General features: G+C 37.7%; 1 protein-coding gene across 4 annotated transcripts in view; it reads right to left on the reverse strand.

Moving 5' to 3' along the window:
- Positions 1–17,314, reverse strand: part of METTL24 (methyltransferase like 24) — a 133,638-nt gene that overhangs the window by 64,913 nt on the left and 51,411 nt on the right. For all 4 annotated transcript variants that reach the window (XM_077162647.1, XM_077162650.1, XM_077162649.1 and 1 more), the window contains one exon: positions 6,872–7,100. In XM_077162647.1, coding sequence (XP_077018762.1) covers positions 6,872–7,100 — 229 coding nt within the window. The remainder of the gene's footprint in view (positions 1–6,871; positions 7,101–17,314) is intronic.

Below are 17,314 nucleotides of genomic sequence, written 5' to 3' on the forward strand. Positions count from 1 at the left end.
AGCCATAAAAGAAAAAATAGATAAACGGAACCTCCCCAAAACTGAAGACTCCTGTGCTTCAAAGCACTTAGTCAAGAAATTGAAAAGGCAGCCAATTTTCTGTTAAGCTGCTGAGTTTTTGTTATTATTTGTTGAAGCTTTTTATATATCAGTGAAATTAGCCCACTGGTTATGAAATTATTTGTAAATCTTTTCCCAGTTGGTTGTCCTTTAATTTTGTTTTCGTAGTTTTATCATATAGAAAATTTAAATTTATTTGTTATCATATTAATCACTCTTTCCTTTATGGCTTCCTTACTCCAGGATTACAAAACAAAATTACACCATAGTTTTTTCCTAGAATCATTTTTTAATAATTATTATTTGATCAATCTGGAAATTTGGGAGAAATAGAACATGAAGTATGGATCAAAATTAATTTTTTTAAGAAATGTCTACCCAGTTATCTATATAACTTTTATTGAAATATCCATCTTTCCTTCACTGAGTTGAGATGCTACCTTTATCATATATTAAATCTGCATATATTTGGATCTATTTCTGGATTGATTTATTCTGCTGATTGTTTAGTTTGTCTATTCATGCAATAGTGCCAATTTTGCTTTAATTATTATGGTGTATAAGAAGTTTTAATATCCCCTTATAGAGCTAGTCAACCTCCTTTATTACTCTTTTTTCAGAATTTGACTGGCTATTTTTGCTTGTTAATTTCAACATGAACCATAGAATCAACTTATCTAGTTCCACCAAAATGTTCTATTGGCAATTTTATTGGGATTATATTAAAGGAACAGATTAATTTAAGAAAGATTAACTCATAATAATGGTACATCTTCCTATCCTAGAACATGCCAAGCCTTTGAATTTATTCAAGACTTCTTTTAAATATTCGAATTGCGAATATATTCTTCTTGTAACTCTTGTACATTTTTTAAGTTTATTTTTATATTTTCTGCTGCTTTAATAAATGGTGTATTCTTTCCTTTTATATATTCTATCTGGTTGTTATTCAACAAAGTGTAGTTTTAAATTTTTTATGTTACCCTCAGACAACTCATGAAATTATCTTATCATTTTAATTCCTTTAGAATTTCTTGAGCTTTCCAGATACACAATCATTAATTTATCTGCAAATAGTTTTTATCTCCTTTATAATTTTTCCACCTAAAATTTCTTTATCTAATTGTGTTAGCTATTACCTTAAGAATTATGTTAAATAACAATGGTGATTATACACTGTATGATTCTATTTATATAACATTCTTGAAATGACAAAATTATAGAAATGGAGAACAAATTAGTAATTACCAGGGGTTAGGAAATTTAAATGGGGTAGGGAGATGGGTGTGGTTATTAAAGGACACCATGAGGAATCCTTTTGGTGATGGAAATGTTCTGTATCTGGATTATATCAATATTTAATATCCTAGTTGTGATATCACACTATTAGTTAGCCATGGGGGAAACTGGATAAAGGGGTACATGCAATCTCTTTACATTATTCCTTACAACAGCATGTGACTCTATAATTACCTTAAAAAAAAAAGAAAGAAAGGTTTTAAAAAGATTTCCTATCCAGTAAAAGAAAATGGGGACGATAGACACCCTTATTTTTTCCTCACTTTAATGCACTGTAGGTTTGAAACTTGATTAGATTATCTCCCTGGAGATGTGACACACAATTGTGGGTATTAACCTTTGATTAGAGGGAGATGTGACTCCACCCATTCCATATGGGTCTTGATTAGTTTACAGAATCCTTTACAAGAGGAAACATTTTGAAGAGAGCCACAGAGCCAGTAGAACCACGGGAACCCACGCAGCCCGTGACCTTTGGAGATGAAGAAGGAATCGCCTGTGGGGGAGCTTCATGAAGCAAGAAGCCTGGAGAGAAAGCTAGCAGACATCACCATGTTCGCCATGTGCCTTTCCAGCTAAGAGAGAAAACCTGAACTTCATCGGCCTTTCTTGAACCAAGGTATTGCTTAGATGCCTTAATTGGATATTTTTATAGACTTGCTTTAACTGGGACATTTTCACAGCCTTACAACTGTAAACATGCAACTTAGTGAATTACCCCTATTAAAAGCTATTCTGTTTCCAGTATATCACATTCTGGTAGCTAGCAAACTATAACATCATCCATTCCTTTCCTTAAGATTTTTTAAAATTTATTTACAGAGATAATAGTTGAAATATATATAGAGAGAAAGACATAAAGCAAATGTGGCAACATACTAGCAATTGGTGAATCTCAGTGAAAAATATATGAGTTAACTGTATTGTTCTTGCAATGTTCATATGTTTGAATTTTTATAAAAAGAAAATATTTAAAAAATACTAAAAAGTAAAGCTAAAACTCCAGGTAATAACAATGTAGGGGTCTATATTCAATGGGTTATGTGGACTTGCAATGTTCCTTGTCATATGTGAGAAGAATATAGAAAATCTGAATCATTTTATATATTGTTTTAACATTTTTAGTCAAGTGTATATATTTAAAATTTAAGGGTAACCATGAAGAAAACAAATAAAAATTTTGGCAAGAAGGAAAAAAAAGGAGAAAATACAAAAAACCAAAAAGCCAATTTAAGAAGTAGAAATCAGTCCAAATATCCAGCATATACAATAAATATCAGTATCGATGAATTAAACTCACTTAAATTATCTTTAAACTCTATTTAAAGATAGAGATTATCAGGTTTGATTTAAAAACACTATCCAGGCCTATACTGGGAATGTCTGTAAGAAACACATAAACTAAAATTATATCAAAAAAATGAAAATAAAGGAATTTAGAATGGATTTCATAAAAGTACTTATCAAAAAAAGGCTGGTGTGGCAGAACTACAAGACAAAACAGAATTTAAGGCAAAATAGATTTACAGAGATAAGAAAGTGACATAATTCAGACATGTCAGATTTTCCTCCTGAAAGAGTGTATCATTTTCCAATTTCAGCAGCAGTGTGTGAATATCAGTCCCAACAAGCATTTTAATACAAGGCAGTATCCACATCTTGTTTACATTTGCCAAATGGATTCTCAAAGGAAAAAAGGAATCTTTCTGAGGTTTACTTTCAAAGCCCACATCCTCTGGAACACAGCAGAGACACACCACAGAACTGATGTTTTGTAATCAAGGGAGCGCTCCCAGCCAGGAAAGCAGAAACTACTACTCTTGTAAAAATCCAAAGGGATACTGGGTTTGGGAGCAGGTTTGGTGGGCAAGGGGGGAACTCCGACTTTGGACTTTGCCAGAATAGAAAAAGTCCAGTTCTAACCCAAGGGTCCCCAGGCACCGTGAGCCACATCGGCTGCACTAGGTTGAATGAGTTCCAATTAATTATCAGCAGCTTATTTAATTTCTGTACAATACAGTATTTACTTTCTGTTCAATTGCCTACAAAGCTGTTCAGGCCTGGAGGCAGCAAACAATAATAGTTTCCTAGTACCACGTGCAAAGGACCGATTGCCCTTCAGTTTCAGACAAAGCTTCCATTAAAAAACTCTTGACTGTAATTAGGTGCAGAGAGCAATTGCCAGAGAAATCTGTGAAATGTTTTCCCTAAAAACAAAGAAAGGAAAGAAGAATATGCTTTATAAAATTTAGAAAGAATGTGCTAAATTTCCTTGACTTGACTGAAAACAACCAAGTGACTAATTCATGCCAGGCACGCTGCTGGAGATTTTCACACGTGTTCTCTCTTACCTAATTCTCAAACACGATCCATTTAGGTAGGTATTATTATCCCCATTTTACAATAATCAAACTGAGCACCAGAGACCTGAAATGGCTTGCCCAATGTCAAAAGCTAACCAGGGAACTCATGACTCTAACCCGGATTAAAGAGTTTACAGAGCTAATGCAGCTCTGTTACTCTTATCAGTATGGTTAAGACCGAAACAACAACAAAAAAATCCTCATTCACCAGCCTGGATTATTTATGATACGCTGAGTGTGTATTAAGACTGCAGAAAAAACAAGCATACTTTATGATTAATATGAGCAGAAACTTCAGACCAACATTTTTTGTTACATTCTGGAAAAATCCCTATGCTTGGTTACAGCAACAACCATTTCAGTAACGAGTAGACAACTAATCATTTCAAATAACGCTGGGTCCAGGTGATTATCATCCCCTGACAGACTGCGTCTCTGCCTCACAGGCTTTTGCTGATGCAGCTGCTCTCACTTGATGCCTTGGAAAGGTTTTTTGATTTATGGTTTGAAGTTAAAATTACCAAAGAGTTTTAAAAGCATTACGAAAGCCATATGCATCTTTCTGTCTCAGAAGGAGCGCCTTTCATTTCTGCCTGAGTGGCTGGGATCTAGGTTAAGATGAAAGAAAAAGAAAAATAGCCTAACATGGAACCCATCACAAAATTTTAAAGTCGTGACAGAAGACAAAACTCTTTGTTTTTCACTTTCAAACTAAATGAAAGAAGAAGGCAAAGCACAAGCGCTGGCATTTTTTAGTGTAGTTTTTGTTTCTATTTTCTTTCCAGAGCCACATCCTATTCACCAGTGTCTGTATACATGTAGAAAAATGAAAACAGTGCTCACGACAGGGCACAAACAAGGCTTCCTTTTATCTGGCACCACATGGCACCTAGAAGCATGCTCCCAATAGAAGCAATCATTCAAGGATGGGTTTAGTTTTGATGTTTTTCTTTAAAACCTTCATCCAAAAATCTCAGCAAAGGAATAGCTATATCTTTTAAATTCTTCAACAAGGGAATTTTTTCTTTTAAGAAGCAAATACACATTTGGGAATTATGAACCAGCCACTTTCATTAAAAATAAGTGGCTTGGGCGGGCCGCGGTGGCTCAGCGGGCAAAGTGCTTGCCTGCTATGCCGGAGGACCTCGGTTCGATTCCCGGCCCCAGCCCATGTAACAAAACAAAAAACAAAATACAATAAAAACAAGAAAATGTTTAAAGATGTTTCCCTTTAAAAAAATAAAATAAAAAAAAAAATAAGTGGCTTTGGGGGTGCAGGGGTAGTTCAGTGGTAGAATTCTCATCTGCCATGCAGGAGACCTGGGTTCAATTCCCAGCCCATGCACTTCCCAAAAAACAGGGAAAGAAAACAAACAAACAAAATTCAACAAATGGTGCTGCAATAAAGGGATAATCACATGGAAAAAGAATGAAATGTGACCCCCACCATACAGCATACAAAAAATAAAAAATAAATAAGTGGCTTTAAGATTATGAGCAATCCTTTGAACAATTCTTTTTACGTATCACTGTAAATATTTCTGCTGTCTCGGAAGCAGGGTTGTAATAAGGCTTCACTCTTCACACTCAGCATGAGGGTTTGGCCGCTGCAGCTCCCACAGAGCTTAACAAACACAGATCAGCCATGTGTCTGCTTATCTGAAAACACATTTTCCATGGGAAATGTGACTTAGATAAACCATAACCACAGATCATTGTTTAAAAGTCTTATTCTATTCTCACCTTTACCAAATCTTTCATTAAAACATTTTTCAATGAGGCAAAATCGCTTTCAGTTTCACCATTTTCCTCTACTCAGCCTTTTCTTCAGGATTGAAAGAACATTAAGGAGAAGCAGCAAGACTCCTAAGTTAACACAAAGAATCGGTATTTATTCTACAGTTGACATATTAGATAATCAAGCCTGTAATTTCCAGCTATTAAAAAAAAGGTCTATAGCAAAAGTAGCAAAAGAAATAAAGTTCTGAAAAAATGCTCCCACTTCTTCCCACGTGTACTTTAAAAATTAATAGCATGTAAAAAAAAAAAACATTCTGTTCAATGATCTTACCCCCAAAAAAATCTTATATGTGTTTAATTAAGGCTACTGACTATTAGATGCCATTTACTCTCATCAGCAAAGTACAAATCAATAGTTAATTGCCTGTTAAAAGAACAGCAAATTCTTTGAAGTTGTTCTTGAAGAAGTTCTTGCTATCTAATAAAGGGGAGTTTGAAAAGAAAAAAAGAAAGGAAGAAGAGGAGGAAGAACAACTCAAGGTAAAAGCCCTTTTATTAAAAAGCAAGAAGCCAACTCAGCTTAAATTGAGTCCCCTGCACACTGTTTCACACAAGAAATACATATTCTGACATGTTCTAAATTACATGGCATCTCTGCCTAGGAACCATAGGCCAAAATCCAAGTAAAGACTGGAGATCAAACACAAGCCAACTGCACTCAGGAGGATTCCTCTACATCTCCCTACAGAATGCAATTAGCGTGGGTCTGCTACACTAAAAATTGTTTTCAAGGAACATAGTTCAAGGATTGAGGTTTTTTGCTGTCTAGTCATAATAAAATTTTTGCAGAGATTTGACATTATTTAACATAATTATATAAATTACAACACACACAATGTCCATTCAGTTTTATAAAGCATATTTTCATTAAAGCTATACATATTTTCTGACCTTGAAGAGCCTGGAGGCTTAAAATAGTTACAACAATGAGAAAGATGATACCCAAGCAATCTCTTATCAAACAGAAACCCGGCTCTGATTATTTTTTATATTTATGGTCGACATAAATAGTTTTCTCTGTATGGAAATTTTCAAATCAGTTGCCAAATGGAAATGGTATTCTTGAGCCTATGCCAGAACTAAGTTTCTGAGACTCCTTGCCCATTCTTGGCCAAGACCTTTGTACCACTCAACAGCAACTAAAATCTTCAAATCAATTTAAGTATCATCTCTACTCTTGCCAGAACTTTATGTTGACAGCGTTGAGTCTACAAATAATGTTGGTGATCATTTAGGTTAAAATGGAGCCTTCAACTGTCCAACGTTGTTATCCTTGGCATGAAGAAAAAAAAAGAACCCGCCTAGTTTATGGGTTTGTGTACTTGCTTTAATTAGAAACAAAATCTCACCTTGTGATGCCCAAATTCATTCAAGATGGTCCCCAGTTTTCTGGTGTTGCTGTGAGATTTTTGGGCGGCCACCGCCGGATGGGGGTCCCTCCAGTCAACAGACAAGCGGTGATACCAAAGGCGCCGACTCTCCAACACGTGAGCTGACTTAACACTAGGATCAAAACGATGCACTTCACAGCCCTCGTTGGCCATGCTAATCTCAAAACGAGCATCGTCACTCCCCAGCCTGTGCAGAAAGAGGATGAAATTCAACACTGAAAAATGTAATGAAGCAAGGTGTTAGATTGACCAAAGTGGAATTCCAAGGCCAAATTTCTTAGTTTTTTTTCAAGAGTCCTCCTGTTTTGATTGCAGATGAAAAAGTATTAAAACTGTTACAGCTAAAAGGTTCCAGATAAAAAGAGGGAAATTATCTGCTAAACCCAGACCAGACAGTCACATGTTCAAACATGCAGAAGCATATCTAGTTGATTCTCTAAAAGCTGTAAACCAACGTAACGACGAAATAAAGAATACCTAGTACTCTTAAGAGATTTTCTCAAAATATGTCAAAAACAGATGCTCCATAAACCCACAATTTCTCAAATTAAAGGAAAAGAAAAAGAAAACATGAAAACGTATGTCCCAGAATTAGTTCCCTCAAGGAGAGGTGTTCCACTGATGAGGTATTTGTCTCCATTCTAATGGCCACAGTGCTAAGCACGCAGTCTGACTTAAAAGAGGGTGTCTTCTTAGAAGTGGATTGGATTTTAAAATTGTAGTTTGCTTTTTCTTTTTTTTAAAAAAAAGCACAAATGTATATGATTCTACTGGATTTAGTAGTCAAGAAGCAGAAAAGATACCTTCATGCAATTCACATCAATAGGGGGAAGAAATTCTGAATTTGCACTTAAATACCCAGCAGATAGCACATGTGTGGAAAATCCACATACTTAAAAATTTCTAATCTACTCAGATATTCAATGGTGTATCATCACTTTGATTAAAGTACCAATTTGAATAAAAAACAAAAACATGAAATTAACCAAGAGACAGAAAGTGATGTAAAAAAAAATAGTGATTATGGCTTCATTGCCCAAAATGTTAAAATTAGATGTAATTCAGGCTACCAAAATCCTACAGAGAATATCTACAATGCATTACTCAAACCTGAACCCAGTATAGAAATGTCTCATTCTCTTAAACTCTATTTTTTCAGCCTAGTTAATAATTTAGAAATAACAATTCCAATGGACAACAATTATTACCTGGTTTTAGTTCATTAAAATAAACCTTGAGTACAGAGATATTCTACCTACATATACTTAATACTCTTATTTGCCCCATTCTCTCCCTTCACTCCCACTCCCCTGCCTCTTTCTCCCTGGCTCCCATGGCAAGTTAATCCTCTGTGCCCTGCGCTGGAGCTCTCTAGGTCCTTTTTGCCTAGGAAAAGATTGAGCAATTTCCTCACAAACACTCTCATTTCTTCTGCCTAAGAGTCCTGTTCTCTATTTTCTACCTCCTGCTATACCCACACATCTCAGACCATTGTAATATCTACTCCAGTTCCCCCCCCAAATTTCCTGTTCTCAAATGCAGTAGAGGAGATTGACCTGTTGGCCCTAATTCCTCCCCCTTCCCTGCACCTACAGTAATTCCATACTCACTATGTCGGTAGACTTCCCTGTACCCTTCATTTTTAGATGTGGCCACATAACTTGTATTGTGGGAGGAAGTGACAGGCTTCAATAGCTTCTATTTACTCTTTTGCACTTCTGCCATCATCATGAGAACATGCCCTGGTTAGCCCTCTGGTCTCAGGAAAATAAGAGACCTAAGGAGCAAAGTTGCCGTAGCCAATCCAGAGACCTTTTGTGAAAATCAGAGTTATCCTCAGCCACTTCAGCCTGAAGTAAATTCTCCCTGACGAGGTCAGCCTGGATCCACTGAAGCCAGCTGACCTACAGACATGTGAGCAATAAAAAGTAATAATGGGTTTAAGGCATCGAGTTTTTAAGTGATTTGTTACACAGCAATAGCTAGCTGATACACCTGGAATTAAATATAAATCCAAGATTTCCAGTAGAAACTACGAAGAAGACTTAGCAGACAAACTTCTTCCTATATAGAACAGAACACTGTAGAAGTAACCTGCTCCAAAATATTTTTCACTAAACTGAATTTGTTGAAATTGAATGAGCACAGTAGTTTTATCATGGTTCCCCCACTGGAAAATGGCAGTTTTGTAGCTTCGCTAGGAAAACATTATGTCCAAAAAATATGTTCATTAAATATAATTTGTCTATGAACTTTACAGAGTAAAAAAAGTGAATAATTTCTTCCGTGAACTCTTGAAGTTTTTTTTTTTTCAGAAAAACACTGTTCACTCTAAAATGTGTATTCCTCCTCATCAGTAAAGTTTAAGAATTTAGCCACATACAGTTTCACAATAAATCTTTTTGGTCAGGCACTTTTATTACATATTGATATATTTTCAATTTAAACTAGTTCATTATTGTTAAAAAAAATAGATGTAGAAAAATTTAAATTGTAAGAAATAGATAAAATGAAAAGTAAAAATTTTCTATCACAATCCTTAGCCACTAATTTCCAGGGATAATCATGTTTAGCAGTTATTTTGTGTATCTTCTAGAAATTTTCTGCACATATACAAGAATCGTTCATTATAAATATTATAAGTAAACATGTACATGTAACAATTAACCTTTAAATAGTGAAGAACTATTGTGTATGATGCATTAGATAACATGAACCTATTGTGTGCTGGTTTGAATCTGTGATGGACCCCAGAAAAGCCATGTCCTTTAATCCTCATTCAATATTGCTGGCTGGGAGCCTTTTGATTGTTCCCATGGAGATGTGACCCACCCAATTGTGGGTGATAACTTTTGATTAGATGGTTTCCATGGAGATGTGTCTTCACCCATTCAAGGTAGGGTTGCTTACTGGAGCCCTTCAAGAGGGAATCATTTTGGAAAGGACCATAGAGCCTGTACAGCCACAGACCTTTGGGAATGAAGGAAAACACCCCTTTGAGAGCTTCAAGAAACAAGAATCCTGGAGAGAAAGCTAGCAGATGCCACCATGTTCATCATGTGCCTTTCCAGTTGAGAGAGAAACCCCGAACATCATCAGCTGTCTTGAACCAAGGTATCTTTCCCTGGATGCCTTAGATTGGACATTTCTATAGTCTTGCTTTAGTTGGGACATTTTCATGGCTTAGAATTGTGGGCTTGCAACTTAACAAATTCCCCCTTTTAAAAGCTGTTCTGTTTCTGGTATATTGCATTCCAGCAGCTAGCAAACCAGAACAGATTTTGTACAGGAGAAGTGGGGTACTGCGGTTTGCAAATACCAAACATGTTGGAACGGCTTTTTAAATGGATAAGGGGAAGATTCTGGAGGCCTTGTGAGGGGCTTGATAGAGAAGGACTGGAATGCTCTGAAGAGACTCCAAGAGAAAAGTGGACTCTAAAGATACCTCTGACCAGGCTTTAACAGAAATGAGGCATGTGTTGTTGCAAACTGGAAGGGAGATGATCCTTGTTTCAAAATGGCAGATAATCTGGCAAAACTGACAAGTGGCTTTGGTTGGAAGGCAGATTTTAAAAGCCATGAACTTAGATATTTAACAGAAAAGATTTCCAAATTAAATGTTGAAAATTCAGCCTGTTTTTACCTTGCAACCTATAGTGAAATAAGACAGGAAAGAGATAAGCTGAGAACTGAACTCTTGGGTACAAAGAAACCAGAAGTTGTTCTGGAAAATTCTGTGCTTTCAGGAAGGGAGACCCCAAAGAATGGTGCCCCACATGAGGATTTAACCAAATGTAGAACCAGTCAGCCATTTCAGAGAAAGCCAGGATTGGAGATGGAGCTATCCAGGAAGGATTTGTGGAAGCTCCTGCTGTCTGATGGGCATGATATCCTTGCTTACTACATAGAAAGCCAACAATGTAGTAAGCTGTGGGACCTGTAAAAATGGAGCTGCTGCCAGTCTGGACTTGGAGGCTCAGAAAAGGGACATTGTGAAGGTAAAATAACTTCAGAGGCAGAACTATGGCAACTAAAGTCTAAAGTCAAGAAACCTCTGGCCAGGAGAGCAGGCTCACCCAAGCACTTGGAGAGGGCGAGTTTGCCCCAAAGACAGAGGATGGGCCTTTCACCTCGTTGCAGTGGAAGAGTCATGCCATCTCTGTCCTTGGAGAGGGTGCAGCACATTCCTTGGGGTTTGGGGAGAGCCTGGCTGCCACCATATGTAGGAGTTGAGCGTGTGCCCTGGAAATGGAGAGTCTGAGTATGGCCCTGATGCTTAGAGAGGGTGAAACCGAAAAGAAGATGGTCTCCCCAGTGTCCCCCAAGGTTGCATGGGGATAGAGGTGGGACCGCTGCATAGGCCCTTGGAAGGGGAGGGACTGCCACTTTCTAAAGCCCTGAGGATAAATGACTCTCAGACTTTGAAATATAATGGACTTTGCAGTTTTCAAAACTGTTTGGGTCCAGTGACAACTATGTTTCTTCCAATTTTTCCTTATGGAAATGGGAATATGTATTCTATGACTATCTCAACATACAAAGGGTATATTGGCAGCAAATAACTTTCTGAGTTTTACAGGTCCACAGCCAGAGAAGAATTTTAGCTTAGGACAAACTATACCTGTAGTGGCTGACTTTGATGAGATTTTGAACTGTTTCTGACTTTGTATTGCATTTGTATTGGACAGAAATACATTCATTCCAATATTGTTATGGAATGAATGTATTTTGCATATGGAAAGAACATGTCTTTTTGGGGGTCCAAATAGTGAAATGTGCCAGTTTGAATCTGTAGTAGATCCTAGAAAAGCTATGTCCCTTAATTTTCATTCAATTCAGCAATTTTCATTGCTGGCCGGGAGCTTTTTGATTGTTCCCTTCTTGGGACCCACCCAACAGTGATGGTAACTTTTGATTAGATGATTTCCATGGAGGTGTGTCTCTGCCCACTCAAGAAGGGGTTGCTTACTTGAGCCTTTTAAGAGGGAACCATTTTGGAAAAAGCTATAGAGCCTGCACAGCCAGAGATCTTAGAGATGAAGTAGGAAAACCCCCTCCAGGAGCTTTAAGAAACAAGAAACCGGGAGGGAAAACTAGCAGATGCCACCATGTTTGCCATGTGCCTTTCCTGTTCAGTGAGTAACCTTGAACATCATTGGCCTTCTTGAACCAAGTTATCATTACCTAGATGCCTTAGATTAGACATTACTATAGCCTTGCTTTAGTTGGGACATTTTCATGGCCTTAGAACTGTGGGTTTGCAACTTAACAAATTCCCCCTTTTCAAAGCTTGGTCTGTTTATGGTATATTGCATTTCAGCAGCTAGCAAACCAGAACATATTGTAAACTGTAATTTGGGGGACTGGGCTTAAATTGCCTTATTTTTACTAAATATAATTCATTTGATTTTTTTTTTTTTTTTTTTTTTTGCATGGGCAGGCACTGGGAATTGAACCCAGGTCTCTGGCATGGCAGGTGAGAACTCTGCCACTGAGCCACTGTGGCCCACCCTCCATTTGATCTTAATATATAATATGTACTATACAAGAAAGTAATAAACATTCACTTAATCAATGTCTATAATTCTTACTTTAATTTATTCAAAATGGTACTTCTTCAAGCTTAATTTACATTAAACAAGTTTGTGGTAAGTATAAAATCAAGAGGCAGAGCAAATGCAATATACATAAATGTGGCAAGGCCAATTATTTATTAAAGTAAGAATATAATTAAATAGACAGAACTGCTTTAGCGATGCTGTACAGTTATTCCTGCTTCTAAAGCTCTTATGAGATACAAGGAAGAAAGAGGGAATGAAAACTTGTGGGAACACTGAGTCCAATATTCTCTTTTCTCTTTAAGAAAGAATAACAAAGTCCAGAAAAATCTTAGGAGGTACCACACTTAGCACAATCAGTACATAAGTACTGCTGGACCTCATCCACTTCCATTAGTGTTGGCCACCTCAGACGTGTCCCTGATTCCTGATTGATTTGAAGAAGAGTTGCAGACCATTTATTTTCCATTTGAATTTCTCCATCATGTTTCAGAGGCAGGCATCTCATTAAGCACTCAATAGGCGAAATTTCAAACTTAGAGATTAAAGTAAGTATTGCACTAAATTGACATAGAAGGAAGCTTCATATATAAGGATATTTCAAAGTAAGGGCACATCACGAGTCAATTAGTAGTCCCATGTAGTTCTAACAAAGGCAATCTCTAAATCCACCTCTAGCAACAAGAGGAGGAAGAAGGGGGATGAATTAAAAAGCGTTGAGCACCAGTGAAGTGTGAGACACATGGCCACTTCCCATGGATAACTCCTCTCAATAGGACTTTGAGGTAAGAAAGTTTCAGGAAATGAAACTAAAACTCAAATACTAAACAACACGGCCCAAAGTGGTAAAGCCAGAAGTCAAATCCAATCTGGGAGCTCCAAGGCAGTGTAAAGGCAAGCTGTCTGCACTCTGCCTCACTGCAGATGAGCACACCACACAAGGTCACAGAAGGGGTATCTGTGGTCTCAGGGAGCTAAGATGCTGTCAGTTACTGGACAGTGAGCTCCATGAAGAAAAGGGCTGTGTCAGTTTTGCTTGTTTACTTACAGAATGCTGCCTCAAGGAAAAGAAAACTATTATGTAGGGTTTGGAATTCTCAGAACGTACAGCACAATATGCACCATGACATGTGGTGGGCTACATTTCATTGATTTATTCATTCATATAAGCAAATATTCACTGAGCATTTTATATATACAAAGCACTATATTAGGCATCAGGGACAAACAGATAGATTCAACATGGGTCTTTGACCTGAAGAAGCTCATTACATAGGGCAGAAGAAAGATTTTTCAATAAATAACTATTATAACATGATAAATATTTACATCAAAATTATATTTATTCTATAAAGAAGCCATTTTCTGCTCTTATTTAACTTCAAATGGAATTCATTGTAGAAAATTTTACTTTATAGAAATATTTTACTTGTGTATTCCATGAAGCTGAAATATAAATCATACAGCTCCCATCTGAAAGTCTAAGATGGTTGACGATTTCTTTCCAGCCATCAAGGAAGGGAAAGAGAAAGTGGAGGTCACATTCTTCGCTTTTGGTGGCATGGTCTAGAAGTTGCTCACATCACTTCCATTCAAATCTCATTGCTCAAAGCTAGTCACATGGCCACCTGTAGCTGTAAGGAAAGCTGGGAAACACAGTCTTCAGTAAGGTGTCCATGCGCCCTGCTACACTCAAGAGTTTGTTACCAACGGAAGAAGAAGAGCATAGATGTTGGGGGACAATTAGCAGGTCCTGCTACAACCCAATTGTGAAATAAAGTTAATGTGTATATTTAAAGATAAAAGTTTTTATTAAGAACATAAACACCACCATATGGAGGAGAAATAAAATTATATAGCTCATGTTTATAAATGTTACTCTGCACACATTAATGCAGGGATTGAGGTCACAACAACCTATTCACCATAGAAAGGCCATCAGATCTTACAGCTGCTGAAAAGACAAGAACAGATGAAACAAAAGGCTGACTTTCCAAAGGTAATAGAAGAAACATCTTGACTTTCCTTTACTGATGTCCTAGGGAGCAACAACCAGGATCCCTGCATATGATTGTGTGGGTTGTGCACTAACAACTTTAAGAAGAGCTATTCACATCACAGTCATCATAATGATGATTTCCTAGTAAATGGCAGTAAAGGTTCTTCAGGGAGGGGAGCTGTTCTAGTTTGCTAGCTGCCAGAATGCAATATACCAGAAATGGAATGGCTTTTAAAAAGAGGAATTTAATAAGTTGCTAGTGTATAGTTCTAAGGCCAAGAAAATGTCCCAGTTAAAGCAAATCTACAGAAATGTCCAATCTAAGGCATCCAGGGAAAGATACCTTGGTTCAAGAAGGCCAATGAAGTTCAGGGTCTTTCTCTCTCTCAAGAGAAGGCTCACGGTGAACACAGTCAGGGCTTCTCTCTCAGCTGGGAGGGTACATGGCAAACACGGCATCATCTACTAGCTTTCTCTCCTGGCTTCCTGTTTCATGAAGCTTCCCAGGAGGCATTTTCCTTCTTCATCTCCAAAGGTCGCTGGCCAGTGGACTCTGCTTCATGGTGCTACAGCATTCTCTGCTCTCTCCGCATCTCTTACCTCCAAAATGTGTCTTCTTTTATAGGACTTCAGAAACTAATCAAGACCCACCTGAATGGGTGGAGACATGTTGTCACCTAATCCAGCTGAACAACCATTCTTGATTACATCACATCTCCAGGGAGATGATCTAATTACAGTTTCAAACATACAATGCTGAATAGGGATTAGAAGAAATGGTTGCCTTTACAAAATGGGATTAGGATTAAAACATGGCTTTTCTAGGGGACATACATCCTTTCAAACTAGCACAGAAGCCTTTGTCCAAGCTGCATAAAGGGGTCCTTTGGACCGGCTGCAGTGCTGGCTGCCACATGCTCTTTAACACTACTGAGGTGCTCACAGAAGGGATGGATTGTGGCACAGTTCCTCGGTTCTCCTTATAAAAATATTCCCCAGAGCATTAAGGTGAGTGGCCTTTACAGTCTCCAGGAATCAAAAACTCAGAGCACAAGCAATGGAAAAGGTGCTTACGATCATTAGCCAGTAGAGAAATGCAAATCAAACTACCAATGAAAATACTCAAAATTGACTGTGGTGACTAAAAACCATGAGATACCACTTCACACCCACTAGGATGGCTGTAATACAAAAAACCAATAATTACAAGTGTTGGTGAGGATGTGGAGAAATTACAACCCACATATATCACTGGTAGGAATGTAAAATGATACAACCACTTTGGAAAACAGTTTGGCAGGCCCTCAATTGTTAAACATAGGGTTACCATGTGATCCAGAAATTCTACTCCTAGGCATGTACCCAACATAAATGAAAACAAATGGCTACACAAAAACTGTATAGGAATGTTCATCACAGTATTATTCATAATAGCCCAAAAGTGGAAACAATCTAAATGTCTATCAATTGACGAATGGATAAATAAAATGTGGTATATCCAAACAATGAAATACTGTTATTGAGCAATAAAAAGGAATGAAATACTGAGATACATGCTATTACCTAAATGAACCTTGAAAATATGCTAAGCAAAAGAAGCTAGCCGTAAAAGGGCACATATTGTATGGTTCAATTCTTATGAAATTTGTCTAGAATAGGCAAATCTATAGAGACAGAGAGTAGAATAGTAATTGCCTATGGCTGGGGGCTTGGAGGGAAAAGGGGAGTACTGGGTCTGGATTTCTCTTTTGGGGTAACGAAAATGCTCCAAAATTGACTGTGCTGACTAAAAACCATTGAACTTTATGCTTTAAATAGGTGAATTATGTCTCAATAAAGTTATTAAAAAAAAAAACTAAATAAAACAAAATCAGAACAAATACAGGGAAAGTTTTAACCGTCATCATTGAGGGTGAAGAGCCAATATATAGGCTCTAGTTGCCTAACCATGTGTCACTCTTGAAATTTTCTGTAGTTCGTACTGAGTGTTTGTGCCTTGGAACCAAATGGTGCAGCCTACTTACAGAACTAAAGAAGAGGTGAAAAATATTAACCTACATATTAACTCTTCTCAAGCTTTCCCTTCTACAACCACTCCCACCCCTAAAATACAATCTTTGACATGAAGGATAACATAGCTGATTTTCCTCCTTCACTTGTCTACTCCCCTCATAGCTGTACCTTTGTCCCCCATCCTCACCAGCTCCCTCTACTTTACACAGGAGAAGACTTGCAGGCAGACCCTTCCCAAAGTTGGGAGGTTGAAAATATTATCATCTAAACCCATAGCTGCTTCTTATTTCTCTTCTCTTCTCCCCTCACCAGAGCATATACCTTTCTTTTTGTGCTTTCCCTATCCTGGTCTATTCTACCCCAGTTCAAAACTGAAAAGGATTTGACAGCTTTTAATTTTCAACTTGAATTGTCAACCAAATTTCACGCGGAGCGCACTCCCCCAGACAAATGTTTTTTACTTTAAGTGTGGAATAAAAAGCTTTGACTCCCACTAAAGAAATTTCAGGCATCAGAGAGAACAAGGAAGTGATACTCTTCAGTTATTAAGGGTAGAAAAAAGGAGCAAAACAGATCAGAAGGTATGGCAATCAGCCTTTTTCTCCTTACTCTATATGTCCTCCGGTCCCTGCCACCTCACTCCAGGAAGGTTTACCCCCAGTTACAGCTGCACCCATCCCCAGTCTACCTGGGAATAACTGGGTACAACGACAGCATGGTCTGCATACTACCCGAATAGAGGGACCATACAACTCACCTGTCACCTGCCCTTCTGGCCTAACTCACAACTGTTCCAGCACCCCCAGATCCTCAAGACGCCACGACCTACAT

Source organism: Tamandua tetradactyla, chromosome 5 (assembly GCF_023851605.1).
Source record: "Tamandua tetradactyla isolate mTamTet1 chromosome 5, mTamTet1.pri, whole genome shotgun sequence".
Lineage (NCBI taxonomy): Eukaryota > Metazoa > Chordata > Mammalia > Pilosa > Myrmecophagidae > Tamandua > Tamandua tetradactyla.